At 46.7% G+C, this 27,982-nt stretch overlaps 1 protein-coding gene and 1 non-coding gene across 6 annotated transcripts; one reads left to right on the top strand and one right to left on the bottom strand.

Annotated features, from left to right (window-relative positions):
- Positions 1 to 271: 271 nt before the first annotated feature.
- HMOX2 (heme oxygenase 2) lies at positions 272 to 26,819 on the bottom strand. Of its 5 annotated transcripts, none has more exons than XM_060031663.1 (7): positions 26,680 to 26,819; positions 18,407 to 18,535; positions 4,562 to 4,688; positions 2,557 to 2,674; positions 1,696 to 2,187; positions 634 to 760; positions 272 to 544 (listed from the first exon to the last, which is right to left on the bottom strand). In XM_060031663.1, exons 3-7 carry the CDS (start codon positions 4,645 to 4,647, stop codon positions 417 to 419), a joined length of 951 nt encoding a protein of 316 aa, XP_059887646.1. In that variant the 5' UTR covers positions 4,648 to 4,688; positions 18,407 to 18,535; positions 26,680 to 26,819; the 3' UTR covers positions 272 to 416. The 5 variants fall into 5 exon arrangements, with proteins under 5 accessions (XP_059887646.1, XP_059887648.1, XP_059887649.1 ...); XM_060031665.1 differs by having other exon boundaries at positions 4,562 to 4,690; positions 18,411 to 18,535; XM_060031666.1 differs by lacking the exon at positions 18,407 to 18,535 and having other exon boundaries at positions 26,680 to 26,776.
- LOC132439061 (U6 spliceosomal RNA) lies at positions 11,528 to 11,634 on the top strand. Its single transcript, XR_009522293.1, has one exon. It is a non-coding gene; the product is annotated as a U6 spliceosomal RNA (small nuclear RNA).
- Positions 26,820 to 27,982: the final 1,163 nt, after the last annotated feature.

The raw sequence follows: 27,982 nt of genomic DNA, 5'->3' as shown, positions 1-27,982 counted from the left end.
CAGGGATATGGGAGCCTGAACTTGCTAGCTACTCCACTCCCAACAGGGGAAAGATACCCACCTAAATGCCAAAATGACGAGGAAGAGCAGAGGGAAAGAGCCTTGGGGTCAGAGGTGTGGGTGCACCAGCAGCAGAGCTGGTTCCAGAGGCCCAGGCTGGCCCGCTGAGCTGCACTGGCTGCTCCTGCTGCCGTGGCCTGGGGGCTGCAGGGAGGGTGGACCTGCACCCAGGTCAGCATTTGGCCCACAGATGGGATGCTGACAGGCAAAGGCTTTAGCATCTGGCTTTTATTGGTTGCTTGTTTTCTCAAGCCCAGCATTAAAAAAAAGTCACCTGAGGTGGTAGTTTGGTCGTGGGTGGAGGTAAGGGCAGGCCAGTGGTCGGGAGGAGGGCGCCAGCATGGGTGGTGGGTCCTTCACATGTAGTACCAGGCCAAGAGGCCGGCAGCCAGGGCCACGCTGGCGGCCAGGATGAACTGGAGGCTGGGCTTGCTCAGTACAGCTAGGACTGTTCGGAAGGGGCAGCTGCTGCCCTCCAGGGCACCTGCACGGCAGCACCAACAAGGGACATGGCATCAGCGGGGGACACGGACACAACCACCCTGGGGGGAGCTCAGGACACACGAGACCTACCTTTGTCTTGTTTAGCAGCGTAGTAGGGGCATTTCCGCACATCTCCTTTCCCATCGTGCACAGGGAGCCCATCCTCCAGGGTCTCTTTGGCCAGCAAGGAGCCAGCCTGGTCCAGTTCACTGAATATCTGCAGGTGCAGAGGATCGACAGCCATCACTGGACTGTGTATCCTCTGTTTTCAAAGAAAAATCTCTCTCCCCCGGACACGGAGCTGGAGCAGGTGAGGCTTGCTCAGGAGTGCAGAGCAGCAGCCCCAGTCCGTGCCCCACCGCCGAGCTCTGGGAGGTGTGGCCGCGCCTGTGCTGCCCAGACTGACAGCCCACAACTGAAACTACCAGGGGACAGATAGGAGAAAGCAAAAGCGCTGCCCCAAGACACTGTGTGAGCACTGGTACTTCCCTACTTCCAGCCACTGGGTATTTTTAGCAAGAAACAACAGAAAAGGAGGAACATGGGAGAATGAGGCCCTGACAGGGCTGATCTAGCCTAAGTGGCCCTCAGAGGCCTGCTGAGATCAGACTAGAGGGCTGCCAGGCCTGTGGTCAGGCTGGCGCTTCACCACCTCCCGTGGCAACTTTCTGGTGCTGAGGGCTGGGCCTGGGCTCTGGACACAGAATCAGCCTCCCCAGACTTGGGCCCATCTAACAGCTACTTGTAAACTGAGTCATTCTCACTCTCCTTGGTTCTCTCCCTGAACTTATCAAGTAGGACTTCTCATAGCAATCCTCGCTAAAAAGGGGGAAACCCATTCCTTAAGACCAGAATCCTGGGGTGAGAGGGAGGGAGATGGCTCTCTCCTTCCCAACCCCTCAATGTGCTGGGGACTCGCCTTCCCAAAACACAACACACAGGCTATCAAACAAGGCAGAGCTATGACTGGGTTAGTGCTCTCTGGCCTGTTTGGTCCCTTGACTTTCTCTCGGGCAGGCTGTAGCTCCTGTCCTAGTGCACTGATGCCCATTTGGGCAGCCCCTCTGTCCTAGTGCACTGATGTCCATTCAGGCAGACCCACAGCGGCCCCCCGCGGTCAGAGGCCCTTTCCCGCCTGACCCCTGGCAGTACCTGCATGTTGTACTCGAAGGCCTTGTTGGCCTCCTCCACAATCTTCTCTTTGGTCTTCAGGTTCAGGTCCAGGGCGTTCATCCTGGCCCGGTAGAACTGCTTGAACTGCTGTGCATTGTCCACATTCTCAAACAGGTAGAACTGGGTCCCTTCCCCTGTGCTGGGGAGTTTCAGGGCCCGCTGGGCCACCTTTTTCAGCACCTGGCCCCCTGAGAGGTCCCCCATGTAGCGGGTGTAGGCGTGGGCCACCAGCAGCTCTGGTTCATTCTGCCCCACACAGTGGATCCGCTCCACGTACTTTCGGGTGGCCTCGGAGCACTGCACCTGCTCCTCCCAGTCCTCACCATAGAAATACTCCATGTCCTTGATCAGCGCCGCCTTCCGGTGCAGCTCCGAGGGGAAGTACAAGGGGGCAAAGGCCGGGTGGTCCTTGTTCCGGTCCATCTCTTCCTCAAGTGCCGAGTATGTGAAGTACAGTGCAGTGGTGGCCAGCTGCCGAGGGCGATGGGGAGACCATGGGAAAGGGAGACCTTGGCCAGCAACTCCCGAGCCCACTGCCCACACTTCTGAGCAGCTGTAGACAAAAGCTCGAGTAGCACCCCCCTCCATTCCCCAAAGGCCTACTTTTATACAGTGAATTATTTCACATGTGCAGGAAGCTTTTGTTTCTTAAAGGAATGACACGGTGAATTCTTTGGAACATGGATCACTTCCTTTACATCACTATGTTATTCCACTTAAGACATGAAACCACAGCCTGACGCTGAGAAAGCATGTAGTATGGAGAAAGGCTCTCCAGGGGGGCTTCCTCATGGGACTAAGGCCCCCAGCCCGACCCAGTCCATGACCTAGGGCACAAACCTTAAACAGCTCCTTCCTGATGTTGCCTTTCAAGAAGTCCTTGACAAACTGGGTGTTTTCTGCCCGGTCATGCGCTTCCTTGGTCCCTTCCTTCAGGAGCTCGGAGAGGTCCGCCATCCTATGGAGAGAGCATGCATGTGTGTATTAGCCCTTCCCAGCTCTAGGCTGACCACTTGCTGAGCTAGAGGCAGAGGCTGCTCAGAAACTTGATTCCAGCCTCTTACCAAGAAGCACAGGGCAGGCAGACGTGAGTCTGCTCCAAGGACTTGGGAGATACTCTGGATGACTGTGACCTACTCCTCCACAGTATCCGTGTCTCTCTGAACCACCCAAATGAATGACGCTTTGCTACTGTGGCCCCCTAGTGCCCGAACAAACACACCACAGCGTGTGCTGGCTTCAGGGAACAGACAACCTTTGGGAATGTCTCTCCTGGAATCCACACCACTGAGAAGGACTGACCATGCATCTCCTGGGGTGGCCCTGCTGCTTTCCTCCCACCTTGGACCCACAGTGTCTTCAGGATTACATGTGGCTGGGTCCAGGAGTAGGAGGATGCAAATGAGATCAAGGCCGGGGAGGTTAGAGCCAGGACCTAGGTTTGTGCTGCTTAACAAAATTATGCAGGATGGAGTGGTGCTGACAGATGCCAGTAGCCAGTACCAGACAAAGTGGAGAACGCACCGAGTAGGGGCTCACGTGCGTCCACACAATCATCTACTAGAGTGAGAAAAACCTGACCTCTCGAAGCCCAGCCTCTGTTGGCTTCTTTAGGAGACTGGCTCATATCACTCATGTGCTGACAATAGTTTATTATTAGCAATTATTTCAAGATATAAAAAAAGAACTTTGCTGGAACTCTACTCACTGCTCTGTGGTGACCTAAATGGGAAGTAAATCTAAAAATGAGTGGATATATGTATAACTGATTCACTTTGCTGTACAGCAGAAACACAACATTGCAAAGCAACTATACTCCAATTTTAAAAAAAAAGAATATGTGAGATATATATATATATATAATACATACATGCATACACATATATGGAATGGAATATTACTTAGCCACAAAAAATAATGAAATAATGCCTTTTGTAGCAACATGGATGGACTTGGAGGGCATTATGCTATGTGAAATCAGAGAAAGACAAATACTAAATTCCACTTACATGTGGAATCTAAAAAATACAACAAACTAGTGAATATAACAAAAAAGAAGACTCACAGATATAGAGAACAAGCTAGTGGTTACCAGTGGGGAGATTGAAAGGGGGAGGGCAATATAAGGGTGGGGGACTAAGAGGTACAAACTACTATGTATAAAATAAGCTACAAGGATGTATTGTACAACTCAGGAAATATAGCCAATATTTTGTAATAACTATAAATGGAGTATAACCTTTAAAAATTGTGAATCACTATACTGTACACCTGTAACTTATATAATATTATACATCAACCATACTTTGATAAAAAATAAATATTCAGAAAAAAAAAAAAAAGAACTTTGCCAATGACAGGGCTACAAGGACAGGCTAAGAACAGTGAAGAACAGGCCCAGGTAACTAGAGGCTTTGAGTGAATTGGTCCTCCCCAGTAAGGAAAGCCCTGAAGTTAGAGTTGCTCCCACATTCGAGGGGGTGGGAGACACTGGAAAAGGTGCCAGCTTTGCCTCTGATTACCCTTTCTCACCCCAGATGACAAAACGCTTAGAATTTTAAGAAGAAAAAAGGACCAGGAATATCATCAAGTTCCACTATTCAGCATTCCTAGCAGTGCCCGTCCTGCCTCCTCGTATGATGGAGGTGACGGTGAGAAGGAGCGGGCAGAGCGCTGAGCAGCCCAGGGTGCCATATGCTGTCTCTTCAGTGCCAGCCTGGCGTCCGGGAACCACAGCAGCATGACTCTGACCACACCTGGTGCCTCCAGCACCTAAAGCCAGGTGTGCTGGGCATGGCAGGCCCTGGGCCCACCTGACTCAAGATGGCCAGCCCCCATCGCTCACCTGGTGTGGTTTTCTTTTTCTGGGGCCCCAGAGCTCTTTTTCTCTGGCTCATCCACCCCCTCTGAGGTCTCCAGTTCCGCTGACATCGTTGCCGGGTGTGGTTCTTGCTGCTCTCACTACTCTGGTCCTGCAGAGACATGAGGAGTAGGTGATGCGGTGCCCACGACAGTCACGTCCCCCAAACACCTGCTGGCTCTGCTCTCCCCTGAGCAACATAAGCAAAGAGTCACCCACGTGCCTCAGGAATGTTTTTGTTAAAAATAAAGCTTTGCCGTTACTGGGACTATATCTGCATATGGACAAAACATGGACAGTGGTGACAGTATTGCACTGATGCTGAACTTGCTGTTTTTTATAATTGCACTGTGGTTAGTTAAGAGAACGTCCTTGTTTTGGGAAACACATACTGAGGTATTCAAAAGTAACGGGGCATACTACCTGCAACTTATTGTCAAATGGTTCAGAGACAGAGAAAAAGAGCGCGCGTGTGCGTGTGTGTGTGTGTGTGTACAGGCACGTACATGGAGGGGGGAGCACACACAAGTAAAGCACATGAGGCAAAATGCTGATGGTAAATCTGGATAAAACGTACACAAGAGTTCTATGTACTATTCTTACAACTTTTCTGTATTTCTGAAATTATAGCAAAATTAAAAGTTATCCAAAACATAAAATAACAAAGAAAACATCATTTTAAAAAAAAGAGCAGTGCAGCAGCTCTCAGTGCGGCAGCAAGCTCATCTAAGCCAGTCCAGCCTACCTGTTAAAGGCAGGTGGCCTTGTGCAGAGAAGCACACAAAGTGGAACGTCAAGCCAGGCCATTCAGAGCAGCTCTGCTTTAAAGCAGAGCTGCTTGAAAGGCCCCTGAAAACCTGCATCAGCTACACTGAGTCACCACGCAAGCAAACTGTCCCCAGCCCACTCCAGACTCTGCCCGGCTGATGGAAATAACAAGTTAGCCAATCGGTGCCTGCTGCTTGCTGCCACGGCTGAGCCTTCCTCAGCCAGGGAGATACGGTCCCAGAACACAACAAGCTCACCCTCCACTCCGGCAGTGCAAAGGGGTGGGAGCCCATCTGGGAACTTTCCAGATGAACAGCAGCACAGCTGCACCAACAACTAACAAAGTAACGCAAGACCAGGGCTACCAACTCAGGCCAAATCAAGCCAAGAAAAGAAGAGACCTTAACTTTCTACCTCAAGCAGCATCTACTTACTGAGCATTACTGAGCTCTACCCAGAAATAGGTACTTCTTTGTTCAAGCAGAACAAAGAAGTACAAGAAATGGTCTTTGAAAGGTATAAAGAAGGCATAAAGGTCCCTGAAAGGTATAAAGAGTAAAAAACAACCTCTATCTCACCCCACAGATACAACCAGTTAGTATTTTGCTAAATATCCTGAGTTTTCTCTAGATAACATCTTCTTTGTTATCTTTGGGGATATTATAAGGCATGGTTTTGCTCAGCAGGATCTTTCTGAACCTTCTCTCACCTTTAGATTTAGTATTTATACAATCGGATTAATGACAGGAAGGATTAAGTGAAAATACGGAAGCATAGTGCCTGCCATTTGGTAAGCACTCAGTAAATATTAGATATAATGGTTTGTACTTGCCCAAGAACACTTAGAAAATAGCAGAAAGTTAAATAAGCCAGACAAAGCATGGTACCATTTCCATGCACAATCTTTAAAAAAAAAGGTTCAGTTCATAGAACACAGTGGAACGGGGGCTGCCTCGGAGTGGGGGCAATGGGTAATGCCTGGTAAAAGGGTACAAATTTTCAGTTTGAATAAGGTCTGAGAAGCTAATGAATAGCATGGTGACTATAGCTGATAATAGTGTACTGCGTAACTGAAATTTGCTAAGAGAATAGATCTTCAGTGTTCTCACTTAAAAAAAAAAAGGTAGGGGCTTCCCTGGTGGCACAGTGGTTAAGCATCTGCCTGCCAATGCAGGGGACATTGGTTCGAGCCCTGGTCTGGGAAGATCCCACATGCCACGGAGCAGCTAAGCCCACGCGCCACACGTACTGAGCCTGCACTCTAGAGCCTGCAAGCCACAGCTACTGAGGCTGCAGACCACAACTACTGAAGCCCGTGCGCCTAGAGCCCGTGCTCTGCAACAAGAGAAGCCACCACAATGAGAAGCCCGCGCACTGCAACGAAGAGTAGCCCCCGCTCACCACAACTAGAGAAAGCCCGCGCGCAGCAACGAACACCTAACACAGCCAAAAATAAATAAAATAAATAAATTTATTTTTTTAGAAAAGGTAAATATGTGAGGTGATGGATGTGTTAACTTAATTGTGGGGATCCTTTCACAATGTATGCATATACCAAATCATCACGTTGCACACTTTAAACAATTACAATTTTGTCAATTATAACTCAATAAAGCTGAAAAGAAGAGAGAAAAGAAACAGCAAAATAGGGCTTCCCTGGTGGCGCAGTGGTTAAGTCCGCTTGCCGATGCAGGGGACACAGGATCGTGCCCTGGTCCGGGAGGATCCCACATGCCTCGTAGCAGCTGGGTCCGTGGGCCATGGCCACTGGGCCTGCACGTCTGGAGCCTGTGCTCCGCAACAGGAGGGGGCGCGGCGGTGAGAGGCCCGCGTACCGCAAAAAAAAAAAACAGCAAAATATAGAAAATGGGACCTTCTTTTGACTCCAAATTAGATACACTCTTCTCTATCAAAGTGTTGGTGACGGTATGGTGCAGACCATCAACAACAGACGGGATCTGGGGTGGGGGAGAGGAAGTGCCTCTAGATCAAGCAACAGTATGAACAAAGCTAGAAACTGGACAGTCCACAGAGATGGTGAAAGGCTACCCAGCTATGTGTCCTCTTTCTGAGGGGTCGAGGTAGACTCTGCCAACTGTGGAATAAGCCCCACATAGCTTCCCCCAGCTTGTTCATACTGACCCAACTTTACAGACTTCTTTTTTGGCCACACCGCGCGGCCTGCGGGATCTTATGGGATCTTAGTTCCCTGACCAGGGATGGAACCCGGGCCCTCAGCAGTGAAAGTGTGGCGTCCTAACCACTGGACCACCCGGGAATTCCCCAGACTTTTAAGAAAGAACATCTGAGCTCCACTCCCTTAGGGACCCTGAGAGCCACAATTTGTCCCCAGCTGCTCGGCACTCAGACTGCAGAGAGAAGAGGGTGCTGAGATGAGAGTTCTAGGCTTTCCACAGGAGGGAGCTGCAGTAAAAGGCCCCAGAGGCTCTAGGCAGGTGCACGGCCACACTGAGGACACGCCCCAGGCACCTGAGGACTGCAGCCCGCATGCTGCTTACAGGAAAAAACTAAAATCAGGCAAAGACAAGAACAAATGCCATTCGGTTGCCTAGGTTACCAACTGCAGTAACTTAGGTAAATTCCTCCACCTGAACATCATGCTGCACAGCAGTGATTGTATGAGCGATTAAATCTGACCATTAACTGTTTTACTTGATAACTGCACATTCTGGGAGGTGTAGTCACTTGAGCAACAAGGCTTCTGCTTCTCTTAAAAACACAGAGGAAGGCAAAGCCAGTTTTCCTCCAGTGCCCGTCTTGGCTTTTTTTTTCTCAGCAGCACTTTATTTGTGCCAGTCCTCCCTCAGGCACACCCTCCGCCCACGCTCTTCAACCTGGTCCTGCCCAACAGCCCTTAATTCCTTCCTCCCAGCTCTCAGGAGGCCTGACTCTGCCCCCAGGGGCGTGGCCACAGCTGTCTGCTTCACTGCTGTAGCTCCAGGGCCCCCAAAATAACAGGCTCTCCATAAACACATGTTGAACAACAAATCCAAAGGAATGAAGGTGGGTGTAATGCGTGCCGCCAACAGCAGGCATCTGTGGCCAGCAAAGCGCACTCTGCGGTCCACTACTTCAACAGGTTCTAAACTCAAAACACGGTTTAAGGATTTTGCTTTGAAACAAGGACAGATACCAGCTTACTCCATCCCAGTGGCAAGAATACTGAGTCCTGGAGTTTTTACACAGGCTAAAAACTCCATCTGGCAGGGAAGGAGAACATTCTCAGCAAGGCTCAGTTAGTACATTCAACCCACACAGGCTCGGTGCCAGGAAGAGGGCTGTGTCCATTCCTGAGGCCTGGCCACTGTTCCTCAAGGGAGTGGCCTGGGGTGCAGCATTCAGGAGCCACCTTGCACGTCAGAAACAGAAATCACTTCATTCTCTGAAAAGCTACATGGCCAAACTTGGTCAGGCTGACTTCTACACTCAAATCCTTTTTTCTTTGTAGGAACCACTGTAATCCCTAGAAAATCAGAGGCCAAATCATAAATGTGGAACCTTTCTAGACTTCAACCTCTTGTTATCAACAAGAAGCTGCCCCAACCCCCCCAATAAAAACAGAAAGATCCCAAAATATTCCACTGTGGGAAATACACTTCAAGAAGTATTAACAGTAATCAAAATGATAAGTAGCCATACTATGACATTTGCAAAAAGTCACACAGTCTAACAATACAGGGCAGGGCTACTCAAACAACAGTAAACAATGGAATCCTGGCACCACAGCAACAAGTTGACGGGCTCTACCCCTGCATAAAGAAGTCTACATAAACTTCTTTGTTAAAAAAAGGCCCCCAAACACTGACTACGACTATCTACAACTAAGTATACTGATGGTGACAGGAAGGGAATTTGGAAAACTATGAATACTTGTTATTTGTTGGACTTTTTAGCTAACTGGCTCCTTCTTTCATATAAAGTGGCTCAATTCTCTTGAAAGGGGGGAAGGAAAGGCATGGGAGGAGGGAGAGAGAGAGCAATTGGACCAAGGAAACCAGCTAAGACCCTGTAGTGTACCAAGTGGTCACCAGGAAGTCCCCTGGGCCCTTTACTTTGCTCTTACTAATTCTAGAAAGGTCGATCTGCCCTCTCTCTTCTACTTCCAGAAAACTGTGACTTTCTGTTTGTAAAATCTACTTCCATAACTCCATAATTCCTGTACTCCTAGCTGTTCACCCGATCACTACTGGTTTTCACTCCCACTCCTACACCTGATCTGAGAGAAGCGGCAGCAACGTCCCGATCACCAATGTTCCCTCCTGTGGACCTGGCCCAGCAGATCCACAACACTCATTTCAAAGCCTCTGCCCTGGTAAATGACAGGCTCAATCAAGACTCTAGGGCTTCTGAAAAAACAGTCATGTTCAAAGACATTAAATCCTCCTCCATAGAGACTCACGTCAGCAAATCTCAGGTCAGTCAGCCTGGGACACGGCTGCCAGACGGAAACACAATCACCACTCCTTCCCCACCTGGTGATCCCAAAAGGCACAGTGGAGACTTCATCCGTAACAATTCTTTTTTTCATTCCCATTCTTCTTCTTTGCCCTGGAAAACCACAAGTGAGGGAAGGGGGCAGGTTGCTGAGCTTGGCCAGAACTAGAGAGGAAGGAGCGGGGAAGGGGGAGGAAAGGCAGGCAACCAGCTCCCTGAAATGAGAACAGTTCTCCTGCCTGACTGGAATTGACAGTGACCAGCTATCAGCTACCGCAACTCATGGGATGCCCACAACATGAGCTAGTGCTGTTTTCCCACATACACAGAGGAGGAAGCAGCCAGACGGAAGGTGAGTGGCTGCTCCCTCCCTACCGAATGGCTTCCTACTGGGCACCAGAAGTTCCTGCCTGCCTCCTAGAAGGCTGTTGGTGGCTCAGAGTTCACTCCGGTCTAGAAGTGGCGTCACATTTATAAGAGATGATTATTCTTCATCTTCCACAAGTGCCATCAGCCTGTTTCCCACCCCATTAAACTATAAGCATCCTACAAGACAGATCAAGACTCCCTCATACTCTGAGTTTCCCAGAGTCCAATACCATGTTCCAAATCATGTACAGCACAGCACCCTGAGGAGTCTCCAACCTGAGCTGTAATTGTTGCTGATGCATGAATGAAATGCCTACTGACAAAGCTAGCTAAATGAAGGGGGCGGGTGAGGGGTGACAATAAAATATGGATTAAATTCTAAAATACCAAGTAAAATAATAAAAAAATTTAGTTGGGTACTACCTCTCTGAATTAAATGGTATGAAATCTGGTTTTATTTTTCTTCAAATCTGACTCCTTCCCTCCCTCCTTCCCTCCTTCTCTCCTTCTCTCTACCTCCACCCCTCTTTCTGGTGGTCTGGTTTTTTTCTAACTAATGACTTGTTTATAATTCCCATGCCTCTGAGCTGGCCAAGGCCATTCTCACCTCACAGGGCCCAGCTGGGCTGTTGCTTTCGTTTAGGAGCCAGTGTTGTTTTTTCTGCTGCTCCCCCAGAGTCCTCTCCCAGGGCTCCAGCAGCCCAGGGTCTCCCCCATAGTCCCTGCCCCGGGCTGCTCTCCCCACATCAGAGGTGGACACTGACTCCCTGGGTCCCTCTGACAGCACCACACAGGCCCAGTCCCACATCCTCTCTCCCCTTGCCCAGCAAGGCCTCTCCTCACCCGCGGGCCTGTGAGGGCAGGCGCCTCAGCAGGCTCTGACTCCTTTTCTTAGCCAGTACTGCTGGTAATGAGGCCTCTGGTTTCTTCTGTCTCAAGGTGCCTCTGGTCATTGGTGCAGCCTTCCTCCCACAGCCCATGGAGATGTGTTTGTGTGTTTTCCACTCTTCTGGCTGAACTAATACCTTTCAACTGTATACATCTTTGTCTATGATCTCACCCCACCCACATATTGTGACATTCAGGAGGGTCATAGTTAAAAACGATGCATCACCTGTCACAGAAACCATGTACAATATGTGCCCCATAAATGTTTTCAGATGATAAACACAGAATACAAGAGTCCAAGACACCCCCTTTCCTGGACTATAGGATTTGTTCCTTTTCTACATCCCCTTTTCACCTTTAAGTGAGAATACCTGTTTCTGTTGAACAATCCCATAATCAGGCCAAGTCAATTCTTAATGGTGCCACATACTCCTATCAGGCAAGCCTCAGCAGATAAAGAAATGGGTTGTTGTGCTTGCTTCGGCAGCACATATACTAAAACTGGAACGATACAGAGAAGATTAGCATGGCCCCTGCGTAAGGATGACATGCAAATTTGTGAAGCATTCCATATTTCTTCCAATAAAGATGTTAAAAAAAAAAAAGAAAGAAATGGGTTGCTTACTCATCATGCAAGTTCTTTTCTGAATATCTGTCTACACAAAACGAGTAAATTCTAACATCCTCCTTCTAACCCTATATATGATCTGGGGAACAAACAATGCTAGGGCTACTGTGGAGGGAGAGGGAGAAGGAGAGAGGAAGCCAGGGGGCAGGAAGGTGCATCTCTTCAGAGCTTCCAAATCTCTCCAGCTTTCTCCATTTTTCACCTGTAAAATGCAATGAATACCTGCCCAGCATTCAACAAAAGACTATTACTAGGCTCAAACAGGATAATGACCATGAAACCACTTTATAACAAATGTTAATGTTACAAAAAGAATTGAGAATGAACTCAGAACTGTTTACTAGCTGGTCTACCCTAGAAGACACTCCTGGTGAGCTTTTTTCAGACCGTGCTAGGACACCAGGAAATTCTCAACAGGGGGAAGAAGCCCTGTTCCCGGATGCAACGTGGAAATAAACTTGCTCTCCTCAGCACTGTTTAAAATCCAGTATTTATAAGCGTAAACCCTGCACCAAGGGCCAGTTTTGCACCCCAGCTGGCATATGGATATGAAGAGGAGGTGCAACCTGTTTTCTGTAGCAAACAGCCTTGACTGTCCCTGCACTGCTCCCAGACCTCAGGGAGGGCTGGAATGATGCAGGGGAGGGGGGAGCTCAGTGGACCTGTCAGTTTACAGGGGCCACTTTTGGGCTCCCACTTACTGTTGATTATTGCTCTAGACCCAGCTCACCTTCGGGAATGGAAAGGTAACTGGGCCCTGCACAAAGGGTATGGTCTTTAGAGTTAGAAAGATCTGGGTTGGAGTTCCAATGCTTAGTAGCTCCATGGCTATAGGTAAGTCATAACCTTCTGAAGGCTGAGTTTCATCATCCATAAAACTGGGTAACAAAACTCTCTTTGCTCCACATTCTCGAGTGTGCTGTGAGGACTAAATGAGCTAATGTGTGCACAAGTGCTTCATGAAACTTAACGCTGCTCAAATGCTCTCTTGAGAAAGTTGTTGGCGAAAACGGGCAGCTAGGTGATTCTGAAACACTGAGGAAGAATGTGAAATTTGGTGAATCCATAGATAATTCTGGGCAGGTCACACCTGAGGACTTCTGACTCAGCCCTCATCCTCTGACAGTGTCAGGAAATGGGAATTCCTGCTCTTTCTGAGGTGAGACCTGTGACCACTGAAGCTAGAAAATCCACACTGCAGATGCTGCTTGATGCTGGCTAAGTTGGATGTTGGAAGCGGTGCACAGGGTTGACTCAGCTCTTACCCTACGAAGCAGTTATAAGAGGGGCCTCCCAAAACCCTGAGGAAACCACATCACCTAGATCAATACCTTCTGAGTTTCAAGAATAAATGACCTGAGGTCTCTGAACTCTGGTGCTGCCATACCTCAGGAAATCTTACACACAAGCTTCACCCATTTCATTTTGATCACTGGGTGAATTCAATCCCACAGTTCATTGAATGAATGGATGACTATTAACCTCTTGACAAAGAGCAAGTTCAAACAAGGATTCCTGGAAAAGTGGGGAGTCCAGGGACACAAAGCTCTTGCATCAGATTTACTCAACACACACCTGCATATTTGGGCAACAAGCAACCAGAAAGCAACTAAGGGCACTAGTCTCTTAGTAACCTCAAAAACTGGCGTGATTCAGGAAGTCCAAGACTTCTCTGGCAGGCTTTTTTCACTATGGAGGGGTGGGCTCATCTGTAGCACATTCTAATACAGCTGAGCAAGAATTCAAAAGCAAACACTGGGACGAAACCTGAAACACTGAAAAGAGCAGAGAAGAGGCCAGAAATCTACTGCTGCTGGCACCAAAGACGCCACTTCCTACTACAAATGAAATAAATACAAGACCTGTCCTTGTTCCCTGAGTGCCACTGGGTCTCAGGGCTGAGAAGACAAGACTCTTTAGTCCCATGAGAAGGACCTGGAGGGATAGGGGCTGAAGTACTGACTGAATTCTAAAATGGTTAGGTTGGGATTTTATAAGAACAAAGCCTAGGCACCAGACATCTACAGGGCTGGTTGTAACAGAGTAAATGCTGGTGGGTCATCTCCATCAAACAAAAATCATTCCAACTTTGGAACAATCTTGAAAGCACATGTCCTGTGGGTTAAGTGATCAGCCACATTTTCTTTCACTCAGGTGCAACAACTGTCACCTGTGACTTCAGCTTCTCTCATAAATGATGACTACAAATAGCATTTGGGAGTTGAGGGAGAGAGTGGATGATTAGGATGCTTCTGCTGAATTTCCATTTTGGAAAACCTAGAAGTGCTATGGGCTCCCAGGTAATTTCCTCTGTACAAACAGGATCAACAGAACCTAAGCAGCATCCTTGCAGGAACCAAAGGCCCTCAAGTTCACCCCAGAGAGGGTGGTGCAGAGGAAGAGCACCAGACTAAAGTCTAACAGATGTGGACACACCAGACTAAGTCACTTTCGAGCAGAATCCCATGACTATGAAGGAACTAAGATCAAGAGAATTAAGTAATATGGCCAAGGTCACTCAGAGTAAACAGTCGAGCTGGGACCAAACCTGAGTCCTTCTGAATGCAAGGTGATTCCTCCTGTGTCCCCAGCTAACCCTCAGTGGTACATGAACGTGAAATTAGTAGGGTGTCATGACAGACTACTAGCAACATGGAAACTGAGGTTATATTACACTGCATTTACGCTAACAGTGGAGGGGTTTGCTAAACCACTGAGTGCCATTTGTTTTTTTAGTATGAAAAGTGAGCTCAGTCCTATGATTTCTGAGAAGTAAATGCTCAGGCTCCCATTTGAAGATTCAGAAGCTGCTGCTGCCCATCCCCACAACTCTCATCTTGGCTCACTCAGAATACAGGGCAACCCGAGAAGGTTGTCCCCTGGAGAGCCCTACTTTTGTTGACTAACACGGCAGGCCAAGGCTGGAGATGGTTGGTCCCAAGGGGGAGGATTGGGACTCCATTTCCCGACCCCTGCCACCACTCAGTGCCTGGAAGGAAGCAGCCAGATCTGCCAGGTCTTGGTGGACGATGAAGCCAGAGGCTCTGGGGCATCCCAACACCAAGAGGAAGTCACAATAGAGTCTGCACATTTCTATAGTACCTATTACCATAGTAACTACAGAGAAACAGAAGACCTGGTTTTAAGAATCTGAAAGCGTGTCCTCCATGTGTTAAGTGTCTAAGACCTATTCAGTCCTTTCTGTCTACTGAAAATACATCTGCCTTTGAAACAGTAGTGTGATGGATAGGAAGTACATCAACATAAACTTCTTATAAGATTAGCAACTCCACAGGCCAAGGCATTGGTCAATCTAATAATCTAATGAGGTGGCTCCTCTGTCTCACTTTGGACCTGTTTGGGATCTTGACATATTTCCACAGCCCTACAGAGTTAGGTGTCATTCTCAGGCTTTTTCACGACTGCCTAGATTCTGGCAGCAGGGGAAGGGGTGGGTGAAGTGGTGGCAAGGAAACAAGCCCTGACCAAGAACTGGCAACTCCAAGAGCCTGGCCCTGTCCTCACAGGCTTGTGTCTATGGTGGCAGGGGACCAGCAGCAATAGCTACCGGACTTTCTTAGAGTAAGAGGCTCGGCTTTCCCAGCGTTCCCAGCAGGTCCTGCCTCCACTGGAGGAGCAGTCAGGAGCACAGAGTAGGCAGCCTGCTGCCACTCAACTCTCTGGTTCCCTGTATTAATAAATGAGGCAACAGCTCCTAGGAATGGGGGTGCGCAACTGTTTTCCTCCCTCAGTATATCTGGCCTATTTGTACATGGATGAAAATATCCCTAGGAGTAGCCAGGAGCTAGAGGGTAGAAAAAATATACTGTAGGTGATGTGAAGTTATCAGCAGTTAGTTGTAACAGCAGCCCTCTCTTCCACTCTAAAAAGCATCTCAGAATGAGAGCTGACTTATAAGGATAATCTTTAACTCAATAAAACTTATTTTTTGAAAGACAAAATATTCAAAAATTTCACTGTTAGTAACAATTTACTTGCAACACCCCTCAAAACCATACTTGAAAGGCAGGAAAATCAAGGTGGCACAGTGATTACTTAGCAAAATGCCCTCAAACTCTTTTTCTAGATACTCTAGGTCTTCACTGAAGCCTTCTCAGATCCAAGGTAAGAGATAACAGATCATCACACATTACTCTACCTGGTCTATCCATGAAATTTCCACAGCCATGTGCATTAGTTTCCTCACCAAGACGAAATGCCCAGGACACAGCCTCCCCATGCAGTAGTCACCGGCAGTAGCTCAGCATCTGTATAAATGTGACTATTAACTTAGATACAAATATAAGTATTTGTATTTCGGTATACATCCTATGACATGCAGACCGAATCCCTCCACCTCAAAGTTTCTGGAAGATGGGCTCAACAAATCTAACAGCAGCCATACACACAGAAGTCCTATCTGCACAGCACAATGCTAATGTGCTGACAGGACACCAAAGGAGTTGAGGCAATGACTGAATTGCATGATGATCTCTAGAGCTGGCCTATGGTAAGCGTCCAACAAACCTGACCTGAACTAAGCCCAGCCAAGAGAGAATCCCCTGCCACACACAGGCTGAGAGGCAGCAAAGGGCTGTGGTCAAGGCACAGGCTCTAGTCAGGCAGGACAGAGAGAAAACCCTGGTTCTGCTGCACACCTGCTGGGTGGCCCTCGACCAGGTACCTCTCTGAGTCTCAGTTTCTTCATCTGTAAGGATAGTAATAACAACTCTGCAACGTAGGTATAAAAATGAGATAATTTACTTATAAAACTGCCATATAGTATGATGCTGATTAATAAACTAAAGAAAGTGTCACTTAAAGTTAACAAATGTTCCTGTATACTTTTAGTTAAGAAATGGAAAAACCCCTGTCTCTATGAAAGGCCCTACAGGTAGCATCAAATCTATACTGGGATCACAGACTGAGTTGAATGCTCACTGTGAAGAACCTCTGTTTTCATTCTGATAACACTAGATACCAAGAAAGGAACAGAAAAACCTTGGAATTTCTAGCAAAATAAAATTTGCAAAGGACCTAAAGGAAGATGATCACCAGAGTTCAAATTCTTTTAAGGAGGCTCTGAACATGAGTTAGGTGAAGCCCCTCCATGCCACAGAGGGTCAGGATCGGGGACGGGACATGTTACTGTTTTGTTTCTTTAGAGCAGCTCATCGCTGTAAATAAAAGTTTAGGTAAATGAAAAATGTACTTGAAAATTCTGATTTCCATTTAGGTCTCTTGCCGATCAATCCCTAACCCAGCAGTTCTCAGATGGGGGCCGTTTTATCCCTCAAGGGACATTTGGCCATGCCTGGAGACATGTTTGGTTGTCACAACTGGAGGATGGGCTGTGCTACTGGTATCTAGTGGGTCTGAGGTCGGTCTGATGCTGCTCAACATCCCACAGAAAGCACAAGTGTGCACACACACACACACACACACACACACACACACACACCAATAACAACAACAATTATCCAGCCCAAAACGTCAACAGCACCAAGGCTGAAAAACCCCGCTCGAACCTCTCATCCCTTCATCAGTTTACAGAGACAAGAAGAGCTTTGTTTTCAGGCTAAGCTTCACACCATCCATCACACCTTCATCAAATATCCTTTACAGAGATTTCTGAGGAAACTGAATTTCCACCAGAAAACAGAAGAGGCTGTAGGTGGGGCAACTTGGCACTGCCCACAGATGACAATGAAAAGGGTCACAGTACCTTCCTGGGAATAGGACTGATTTGTATTTAGATCGCTAGGAGGCAAAACCTTTAAAGTAGGCTCAGTAACAAAGCCAGGCAGAGGTGAAGCCCTGACAGAAATGTACTCACTGACTTCTTGGAGGAATAGAACATAAAACTGGGAGAAAATCTAATTATTGTTTATCAGTCTGGTGTCTGACTGACAAGTAGGCTAAGGATGAGAACTAAGCTCTACTACCAGGTCTGCGCTAGCTAGCTGTATTACACGACTGCCCTGAACTCCAACATCCTCATTTATAAAATAAGAGGCACTTCTCAGTGAGCTGCAGGGAAGATGGTATTTAACAGGAGGCAGAGCAGGAAAGACTGGGTTTCCCCCACCCATTTCAGACAGAGCAGCTCCCCTATTCCTCTGAAAATGGAGTTGTACTGCTTCTAAAAATAAGGTCTAGATAACAATGAGCTGGATGATATTGGAGGCATGATGTTACATTAAGGGCTACCTAAGTAAGCCTTTCATGATCTATTATAGCACTTGTATTCTGTTACAGTATTTATTTGTACACATGTCTTTTTTCCGGATTATGGCTCATTTATCTTTGTCTCCTACAGCCCAACACAGGGTACCTACCTAATCAGGGTTTGCTGAGTGAATAGACAATTTCCAGAATGTAAGGTATTCTCAAAATCAAGGTATTCTCAAAGAGCAGATGACAAAGAGAACATTTAACAGTGAATCCAGAAATAAGAAAAATGCCTGGCTAGTGAGTAAGCATCTTTGAGCAGTATTTTTACTGCAGAAATTGCTACTGATGGAGGGTGGGGGGTGACACAGACCTTGTAGGGGGACCAAGCACATGATGCTCTGTGCTCAAATAGCTCACTGAAAGAGAAATGTTGCACTGCATTGGTTTTAAACTGGCTTCCTAACATTCTACAGATACAGCTATTGACCACACACCTTTTAGATTTTAAGGACTTTGAAAGCCTGATTAAGAGCAGAATACTGCCTTACCTTTTTTTTTTTTTTTTTTAAAGAAATGGATAGGTGGGACTTCGCTGGTGGTCCAGTGGTTAAGACTCTGCACTTCCACTGCAGGGGATGCGGGTTCGATTCCTGGTCAGGAAACTAAGATCCCACATGCTGCGCAGCGCGGCCGAAAAAAAAAAAAAGCAAAGAAAAGAAATGGATAGGCAAAATTTTAACAGTCCAGGTAACAAACACTTACCAGCACTCCTCCACTCCATGCATGCACAAACCACTGACCCTTCCTGCTGTCCACCTCTGTGAAAACCCTTTATTTTCCCCCAGTTGGCTTTAGAGAAGGGATTTCACAGCAGAATTCTCTTCATGTTCGTTAGTCTAGGGAAGGTGTCAACCTTCTTTTAACATGCCCATATCCTGTCTTTAAGCACATTTTGGAGGAAATACACCAAGGCATTAGGTTATTATTGCAAGGGGGAAAAGCAAAATGCTACAGTGATCGCAATTTACCAAAAATAAAATAAAATTAAAAAAACAGCATTTTGCCACTGTAAAACGAATAACTTCCTGTTCCATGAGGCAGCCTGCACAAAATACATAAATTAAAGATACATGAGGGCTTCCCTGGTGGCGCAGAGGTTGGGAGTCCGCCTGCTGATGCAGGGGACACAGGTTCGGGCCCTGGTCCAGGAGGATCCCACATGCTGCGAGCGACTAAGCCCGTGCGCCACAACTACTGAGCCCACGTGCCACAACTACTGAAGCCTGTGTGCCTAGGGCCGTGCTCCGCAAGAAGAGAGGCCACCGCAATGAGAAGCCCATGCACTGCAACGAAGAGTAGCCCCCGCTCGCCGCAACTAGAGAAAGCCCGCGCACAGCAACAAAGACCCAACACAGCCAAAAGTAAAATAAATAAATTAAAAAAAAAAAAAAAAAAAAGATACATGAAATGGGTGCCTGTAATTCCCAAGAGGTCTCCAGAACTGGTCAAACATCATTGTCACCACTAATCATTATCGAGAGGAAACTCAAATAGCCCAGAACATCTACTGCTGACTAGGGACCTGATTAGGCAATAATGAATGAATAACTAGGGGTAAAAAAGGTAGACACGATGGGGAGGGCAAATGTCAAGAAAGGAAGAGAATCATGTGCTCCAGGGCTTTGAGAGGTATGCTGACCCCTTTTCTCAAACCAAACCCTACACGGAAGGCTAATACATGGAGCAAGTACAGTGGAGCATCCACAGTTAAAGCAGTCAGGGCGGGTGGGAGGCAGGAGCTCAGCTCCTCCTCCGCCCTCAGGAGCCCTGAGCTCAGCATGCTTTGCTGGCTGTGGTCTGGGGCAGCTAGGGCACTCACTCTGAAACAGATGGTTTCCATTCTCGCCGTGTGTGCTAAGTGACGGCAGCTCTAGGACAGTCTTTTAGGTCTGCATGTCCAAAGCAGCAGAGGGAAGCTGGTCTTGAATTAGGCACTGTTCACAGACCTGCCCAGGGCTCCCTCCACTCTTTCATACCTTGTTTCCAACAGTCTAGTAGTTTCTGAAAAACATCCTGACCTTCCAAAAAGCATGTGATTTCTGTGCCAACTCACCCTCTCCCCAACACTCCTGCTTGGCTCTAGCTCTGTATCACAGACAGGTACACACTCTATTGGCTGCACTTGACTATAAGGTCCCTGAGGGCAGACCTGGAGCCTTACTCACACCAGTCAGGTAAAGGCACTTTAGCTACCCCACTCCTGGGAACCAGATTAGACCACTGTGTATGTGGGAACATGCTGCCCTTTGCATGAACACTCAAGTATGTCCCATGACACTTGATATTTGGTAGAAGGCTTCTTGTTTACAAAGGAATCCTACGGTTTCTGTCTCTAATCTTCCATGGAAATACCTCCTCATCTGAAGATACAAATTCACAGACGTGCACTTCTGAAGATGGGTAGCAAGGGTATTTGTCAGAATATAATAATCATTAGCCTTTTGAAGTTGCAAATCCCTTTGAAAATCAGATGAAGACTTCAAACTCTCTCTCCAGAACAATTATATATTTAAAAAATGCTACCTATGCCATTCCAGAGCAACCACAGGCCCCTAAAGTTCACCTGTGGACCGAGAATTCAGGTTAAGAATCCCTATTCTAGATGAGTTACTTTATGAGAGACATTCCTTTTGTGGGTAATATGTTTTTAGTAAAACCCCTTAATGCTTATTCATTAAAGAGGGGTTTCCCCTCCTTCCTTCTTTTCTCTTCCTACTCTGTCTTTTACCTAACCCAGTGGGTTTCATTCAAATTATCATCTTTTCCACTTCTCAGCTCCATACTTCCCTGACCTCGCAGAATATTGAGTGTCAAAACAACAAACATAAACCATACAAAGTGAATTTACTGTTTTGCACCTCCTCAAGGTGACTGCCAACCCCCTGTGAACAAGGATTGCTGGATTTGCTGTTGTTTTTGTACATCCCCTCAGTGCCAATAGTCTGCACACCATAGAGGCAAGACATGTGTGCCAAATGGGCAGATAGTTAGCTTCTTTGTCCTTCTACCTGTAGGCATTTGCACTTGAATGTGTTGACTTTAAAATCTGGGCATAAGTCCCGGAAAAGCCACATGCAAAGGGAAGAAAGCATAACCTAGAGCAGCCAGTCACCCCACTTTGTTCCTTCTGGGTCTGCCGGTAAGACTTTTTGCAAACACAAAAAGTGTTACAAAGCAAGACAAACATGACACTGAGCACAGACACTTAGAAATTTTGCTGAGGCTGACAAAAACCCAAGTGTGGCAGAGGAATAGAGTGTTTTTGTTTGTTTTTGTTTTTGAATATTTTGGTTTTTTGGCCCCGAGGCACGTGGGATCTTAACTCCCCAACCAGGGATCGAACCCACACCCCCTGCATTGGAAGGCGAAGTCTTAACCACTGGACTGCCAAGGACGTCCCAGAATAGAGTGATTTAAAAGTTCTTTTCTAATTAGTGGGATACCTGCTACTACTAAGCAAAGAGGAGGCGTGACTCTTCCCTTGCCTTCCTGTAGAAAATCAAGGGAGTAAAGGTTTAATGCCACTTCATTACGTCTGCTTTTCTCATCTGCCTTCAAACACTACTACCTAGTCCCCACTCCCACCCACACTCAGTTTTGCTCACCGATTGTTCTCCTTCATCTGCCTGCCCTCCTCCAAATTGCCCTGGAAATAGTTCCAGGTGACAACAGCTCCTCTGCAGCAGCTCCTAGTGGTCTTGCCAGAGAGAATAGCAGATCCAGTACTAAGGAAGGCATGTGACATGCCATCTTATCATCAACAAACACTTATAATGCTCATGGGCTCTACGACTACAAGGAGGCCTAAGATGTTCAGGACCTCAAGCAGCTTTCAAATGAGAAAGAGACAGAGAGAAATAGAAAGATAAATGACGTAACAGGTGTATTATAGTATAAATGCTAATTGTGCAGTACAGACAACAGTGCTAAAGATGGAGCCTTATGTTCCAGATTTTCCAGGACAGTTCTGACTCAAATATCCTGTCTCACCAACTCCTTCAGTATACCTGTATGCTCAGACTATGGGTCCCACTGTTTGGCATAATAAATATGATCACCCCAGTGACTGAGGAGGCAGGTCAGCCAACTAGATTAGCTAAAAGCATGATGGCAAATTGTTTTTAATCATGCTAGCACCTTCCCATAGCCCTAAGGTAACTGCGGGATTGAATATAATACAAGACAGTGAAACTTGAGGCTTCCAAGACTGAGAGAGCTCACTGGGAGAAAGGCAAGAAGCTGGGAGTATTGAGAAAAAGTCAGGCTGGCGGGGTGCTAGACACCTGTCTCTTTATGCCATTCTTCCACAAAGCCCTTTTAAAGTTACTGAGAACTATGACAATAATTAGACTTATGATATTCCTGGGAAGGAAACAAATCTATTCGTGTGACAAAAATTAATTTTTCCCCTAAGTGGAGAGAAAAGAATATCCACTTGCTGGGCCTCTGGCAGAAAAGCTGACCACAGTCACTGTGTGCAGCAATCCGCCCTTCCTGTCCTCTCTGCTGTCTCCTTCCTCATGTATCCTGTCGCTTACTTCTCTGCCTTCCTACCAATCTATTCCCTCTTCCATCCAGCCTGGGCTTTAGACAAGGAGGCCCCAAACAAGAATCACATGGGAAACTTTAAAAACACAGGTTCCCAGGCCCAACCCCAAACTTAGTGAAACAGAAAAGTTTGGAAACCCCTGTCTTAGATTGAAAAGCAGCATTCAAGGCACTCAAGACTTGAAGGCTCATCAAGAATTAATCTCATTTTTCAGACACAGAAACTGCAGCTCAAGGGGCTAATGTTTTTCTCATGATCAAAAATATACCACAGCTTCCTTTTTGGGGAGAAACAAACCGTTTATTTTTCACTCTTTCTAATATAAATTAATATGTATTATTTGGATACATATACACACATGTAAAACAACATTGTCTAGTGTTGAATAGCTGTTTGTGAAAATAATGGTTACAAATTGATTAATCAGCTCAATTTTGTACTTAATCCAATCATTTTGAAGTGCAAACAAAAAGTTAGTGTATATGTAGACTTTCAGAGAGAGAGATACTTAAGCATACATTTGAAAAAAGAACCCTCCTCAACATCACATCATTGAACAGCAAGAAGACACGCAATCTGATGCAATTCCTACTCCAAAAGCAGACTAAACAGCCCTTGGATTACTATTAAAATATTTGCTTAAAAGAAATGTATCACATAGGGAAATGCACGTTTGCTAAAAGCCTTTTAAAATTACATCAAAGCAACATTAAAACCTGCTCACTGAGAAGAGCCTCATGAATTTAACTGCTGTTTTGAAATGCCTAGTTAAGGTTTAGAATATTACCTTGTAAGGTCTGACTATAGATGTGGTTGATATGACGACCCAGAAAGAGTTCCTGGCTCCACTGCAGTCAGCCACAATCGCAATTTAGATGCAGTCCTCTGATGGGCTGATTGTAAACATATTCCCTTTATAATAGCTACGCACCTCTAAATTATCTATAGTGAACTACAAAACCATTGTTATTCTTAATGGAAAGACACTGGTCATACAGAAAGGATTTATGAATAAATGTAACTGCATATCCTGTAAACATATGTAACACTGTTAGACCAGACCATCAGTTATGGGCTGCTGTATTTCAGTACTGTGTGTCAGATTTTTAGAAAGTTTAAAAGAATTTAAAGCCAGATGCCTTCATTAGCTGGCTTTACAATGTGTAATATAATGGGAGACATCTTATGGTAAATAAATGAAGTCAACAGGGAAAAGTAAACCTTGGAGTGAACTATCACAGAGCACCCGAGTGGTCACCAGAGTGAAATAACTTCCATATAAAAAACAGGAAGACCCCAGTATAAGCAGTTATATTAACTGTTCCAATTAAAGATATGCCCCCTCCACTTTCTCTCATTGCTGGCAAGAATTAATCAGTAATGGCACTGCTTCTCAGCAGGGAAAAAATACCCTGAGAGATTATTCAGATTACAATAAAAGGAAGAGGGGCTTCCCTGGTGGTGCAGTGGTTGAGAATCTGCCTGCTAATGCAGGGGACACAGGTTCGAGCCCTGGTCTGGGAGGATCCCACATGCCGCGGAGCAGCTAGGCCCGTGAGCCACAGCTACTGAGCCTGCGCATCTGGAGCCTGTGCTCTGCAACAAGAGAGGCCGTGATAGTGAGAGGCCTGTGCACCGCGATGAAGAGGGGCCCCCACTTGCCACAACGAGAGAAAGCCCTCGCACAGAAACGAAGACCCAACACAGCAAAAATAAATTAAATTAATAAGATCCTACCCCGACATCTTCTTAAAAAAATAAATAAATAATAAAAGGCAGAGCTTTCGTCCTATACTTTTACACAAACAAACCTAACAGATATAATAAATTAAGTTAAAAAGCAAAAAACCTTCACTGTGTTCAACACAAAAGGAAATGTGACCCAGATCTCTTAATTCTCCCATTAACTAGTATCAGAAAAAGAGACTGCATTAAATGTCTATTTATCACTTTTTAGTTAACTATGGTCAATAATATACAAGGAGGTAATGTATTGTTCAAATCTTTCTCTCCAAGGAGTTACAAACTAAATTCTGAATTTTACACTGAAATATACAATTCCAATTTTCAAAAATATCTTCCTCCTAGAGGAGTAATATTTCAGTTTTTGTTGCAAACCTGATACAGAGCCCAACTATCCTATGAACAGAGCCCAACTATCCTATGAAGAGAGTCAGCTTCTAAAAAGAAACCAAAACACCAAGGTAGCCCAAAGGTCCCAGCTATTTTGCTTTTCAACAGACTCAAGGAACGGTAAGCCAAAGGCAATGAATACTTTACTTTCTGTAATTCACCTTCTCCTTGGCATTGTCATTTCTGGAGTAGCTCATACTCCTGACTCTGGTGACTCACAGCATATCATCTCATTGGCTCAGGCAAAGGAAAAAAGGAAATCAAGTCAGACAATGGGGGAATCACAGATTTTTCCTCTTCACATAGCCAGTCTGACAAGGTCACTCAGTAAGTGTGTTTCCAAGCTCCCTGGAATTCCCATACCCCCAAGAGTATTTTGGCTTAGGTACTGTATTTGAAAACTCTTCCCAATTTCACCAAGTAAACTTGAAATGCCCAACTGAACTGTTAGCTCTTGGTAAGCTTGTGATGTCTTGTCTTGTGATGTTTCTTGAAAAAAACATAATGAATAAAGCACAGATTTAGGGACTTCCCTGGTGGTGCAGTGGTTAAGAATCCGCCTGCCAATGCAGGGGACCCCGGTTCGAGCCGTGGCCCAGGAAGATCCCACATGCCGCGGAGCAACTGAGCCCGGGCGCCACAACTACTGAGCCTGCACTCTAGAGTGCGCGAGCCACAACTACTGAAGCCCGCACACCTAGAGACCGTGCTCCACAATAAGAGAAGCCACTGCAATGAGAAGCCCATGCACCACAACAAAGAGTAGCCCCCGATCTCCGCAACTAGAGAAAGCCCGCGCACAGCAACGAAGACCCAAAGCAGCCAATAAATAAATAAATATAAAATAATAATTTTTTTAAAAGCACAGATTTACTCATTTATATTCCTTATCCTCCTCCTCGCAAAAGAAAACCTAAAAATTTTAATATGACAGTTAAAATTTTAATCAAAACACCTGGTTAATGCCTAACAGAAATTCAAATACATAAAACCAGTAAGCTCCCTGTTTCCTTCTGCTTGGGAGGGCAGTTTAGGGGGAGAGGGAAAAATGTCTAGTTTAAATAACATAATCCATTTCCAACCTCCATGGCTCTGTTTAGGAAAGAGCATGGGATCTGGGAGCAGACCACCAGGTACAAGGCCATCTGTGCCATCTTCTTGATTGTGGGATGCAGGTTAAATCTCTTAACTCAAGATTCATCATTAAAACCCATTTCACCTGTGGGAAAACTATCAACTCACAGGGTTTTGTTAGGGGCTGAGAGTGAGAGGGCTTCCTGAACTGTAGAGCGCCATAGGATGTTTATATTTTTTCAATCATGCTCCGCCTTGTGTGGTTCACAGAGCCATGAATACAAGACAATAGGATGAACAGCCACAGACCACAACAACCAGTTCATCAGAAGTCATTTAAATGACATGACACAGGCCTTGTGCAAAGACTGTGCAAGGCGGTCCTGGCAGCTTTTACGAGACAATACACCTAGGGCACTGCGCTTATGAGGTGACAAGCAGACGCCCTGCCAGACTAACCGGTTGCCCCTGACGTTGGTCCCTCGCAATCTGGCGGCCGCGGGTCACTCCGTCAGTCAAGACAGTGACTCAAAGGGCCCTACGGACCGAGGTGAGTCAAGAGCAGGAAGGGCAGAGCCCCGGCCCACGCCAACAGCCCAGGCACGGCTCTCCGCCGCCGGGCCAGGTCTGGGTCCTCGCCGGCCCAAGGTGGACAGACGTGCGGGCTGGGCGGCCAGAGGCTGCAGGCCCCGCGGGAACGCCAAGTCCGCCCGCGGCGACCAGGGGGTCACCTCCCCCGGGGCACAACTACGCGAACTCGCGGCTTAGGCCTCCCTGGGCCTCTGAAACGCCGTCTAGGAAGCGGGGTCCCCCCGCTCGGCCCCCACCCCGCTCGCCGCGTTCGCCCTCTCCGGGCCGCCCCCCGCCCCTGGCCCGCCACGGCTCCCTCAAGCGGGCGCTGGGGCGCAGCGGGCCATGGCCGACCGAGCCCAGCTCCCGAGGGCCCGGGCGGGCCAGGCCCGCGGAGGAGCCCCGAGGGAGGGGCGGCAGGGCGCGGACACTCACCGGCCGCTGAGGTCTGCTGCCCGTCAGCGCCGAGTCCGCGCGTCACTCAGCGTCTAGCTCAGCGCCGCGGCCGCCGCAGCCAAGCAGGCGGCCCGACGTGCGCACGCAGCGGAGGCGGGGCCTGCGGAGGACACACCCCTGCGGCGGGCAAGTGGCTGCAATCCCAGAACGGTGGTCGGCTGCGGAAGTCGAAAGTGCTTGCGACTGAATGATCCATTCATTAGAGGGGGTGTTTATGAGGACGTCTCGGGGCTAGGCGCTTTTCTTGCCTTTTGTCACATCCTCTTCAGGCTCATCTAACACTGGGCTCCACCTGTCCCTTCTGTTTCAGCCACACTGGTTTCCCGTCATTTCCTTAACCACGCGACTGGCTGCAGATTAAAAGACTCGTATTGTCCGGTACTGGCAAAGGTGTGGGGAATGAGCGGTATTTGCGGGAGTTATTGGGAAAGGGGGAACAGTTTGGCAAAATATCTGTTAAAATTCAGAATAGGCATTCTCTTTGATCCAGTACTTCCACTTTTGGGTAGCTGTTCTAGAGAAACACAAGAACCCCAAGAGACACAAACAAGGAAGGTCATTGCAACAGCATTTCGGTGAAAACCTTGAAACAACCTTAACGTCTATCAAAAGACGATGGGGTTGGGGTTGACAGGGGCACATCTATTCAACAGAGCTGTGCCGAATAAAAAGGAAGGGCAGGGAATTCCCTGGCGGTCCAGTAGTTAGGACTCGGCCGCTTTCATCCCTGGTCGGAGAACTAGGATTCCGCAAAAAAAAAAAAAAAAAAAAAAAAAAAAAAAAAAAGGAAGGGCGGACATCAAGTAGAAGGGGGAAAAGCAAGTTGTAGGAAAATACAAAAATACATTCGAACCTAGAGATTGTCATACTGAGTGAAGTAAGTCAGACAGAGAAAGACAAATATATGATATCTCTTACATGTGGAATTTAAAAAAAAATGGTGCAAATGAACTGATTTACAAAAGAGAGTCACAGATGTAGAAAACAAACTTACCGTTACCAGGAGGGAAAAGGCTGGGGGGGGGGGGGATAAATTGGGAAATTGAGATTGACGTATACACACTATTATATATAAAATAGGTAACTAATAAGGACCTACTGTATAGCACTGGGAACTCTACTCAATACTCTGTAATGACCTATATGGGAAAATAATCTAATAAAAGAGTGGTTATATGTATATGTGTAACTGATTCACTTTACAGTACACCTGAAACTAACAACATTGTAAATCAACTATACTCCAATAAAATTTTTTTAAAATACATTTGATAGTATGTAA

Source organism: Delphinus delphis, chromosome 15 (assembly GCF_949987515.2).
Source record: "Delphinus delphis chromosome 15, mDelDel1.2, whole genome shotgun sequence".
Taxonomy (NCBI): Eukaryota; Metazoa; Chordata; class Mammalia; order Artiodactyla; family Delphinidae; genus Delphinus; species Delphinus delphis.
The sequence above is the reverse complement of the archived record's forward strand: the minus strand, read 5'-3'. Positions and strand labels throughout refer to the sequence as shown.

Bases quoted from the DNA above. Each gene is read 5' to 3' on its own strand.
- HMOX2 (XM_060031663.1), bottom strand. From the start codon at position 4,647: ATGTCAGCGGAACTGGAGACCTCAGAGGGGGTGGATGAGCCAGAGAAA. The intron at 2,188-2,556 runs GTTTGTGCCCTA...CGCCCTCGGCAG, and splicing joins TCAGGAAGGAGCTGTTTAAG to CTGGCCACCACTGCACTGTA. The intron at 545-633 runs GTAGGTCTCGTG...GCTGCCGTGCAG, and splicing joins CGCTGCTAAACAAGACAAAG to GTGCCCTGGAGGGCAGCAGC.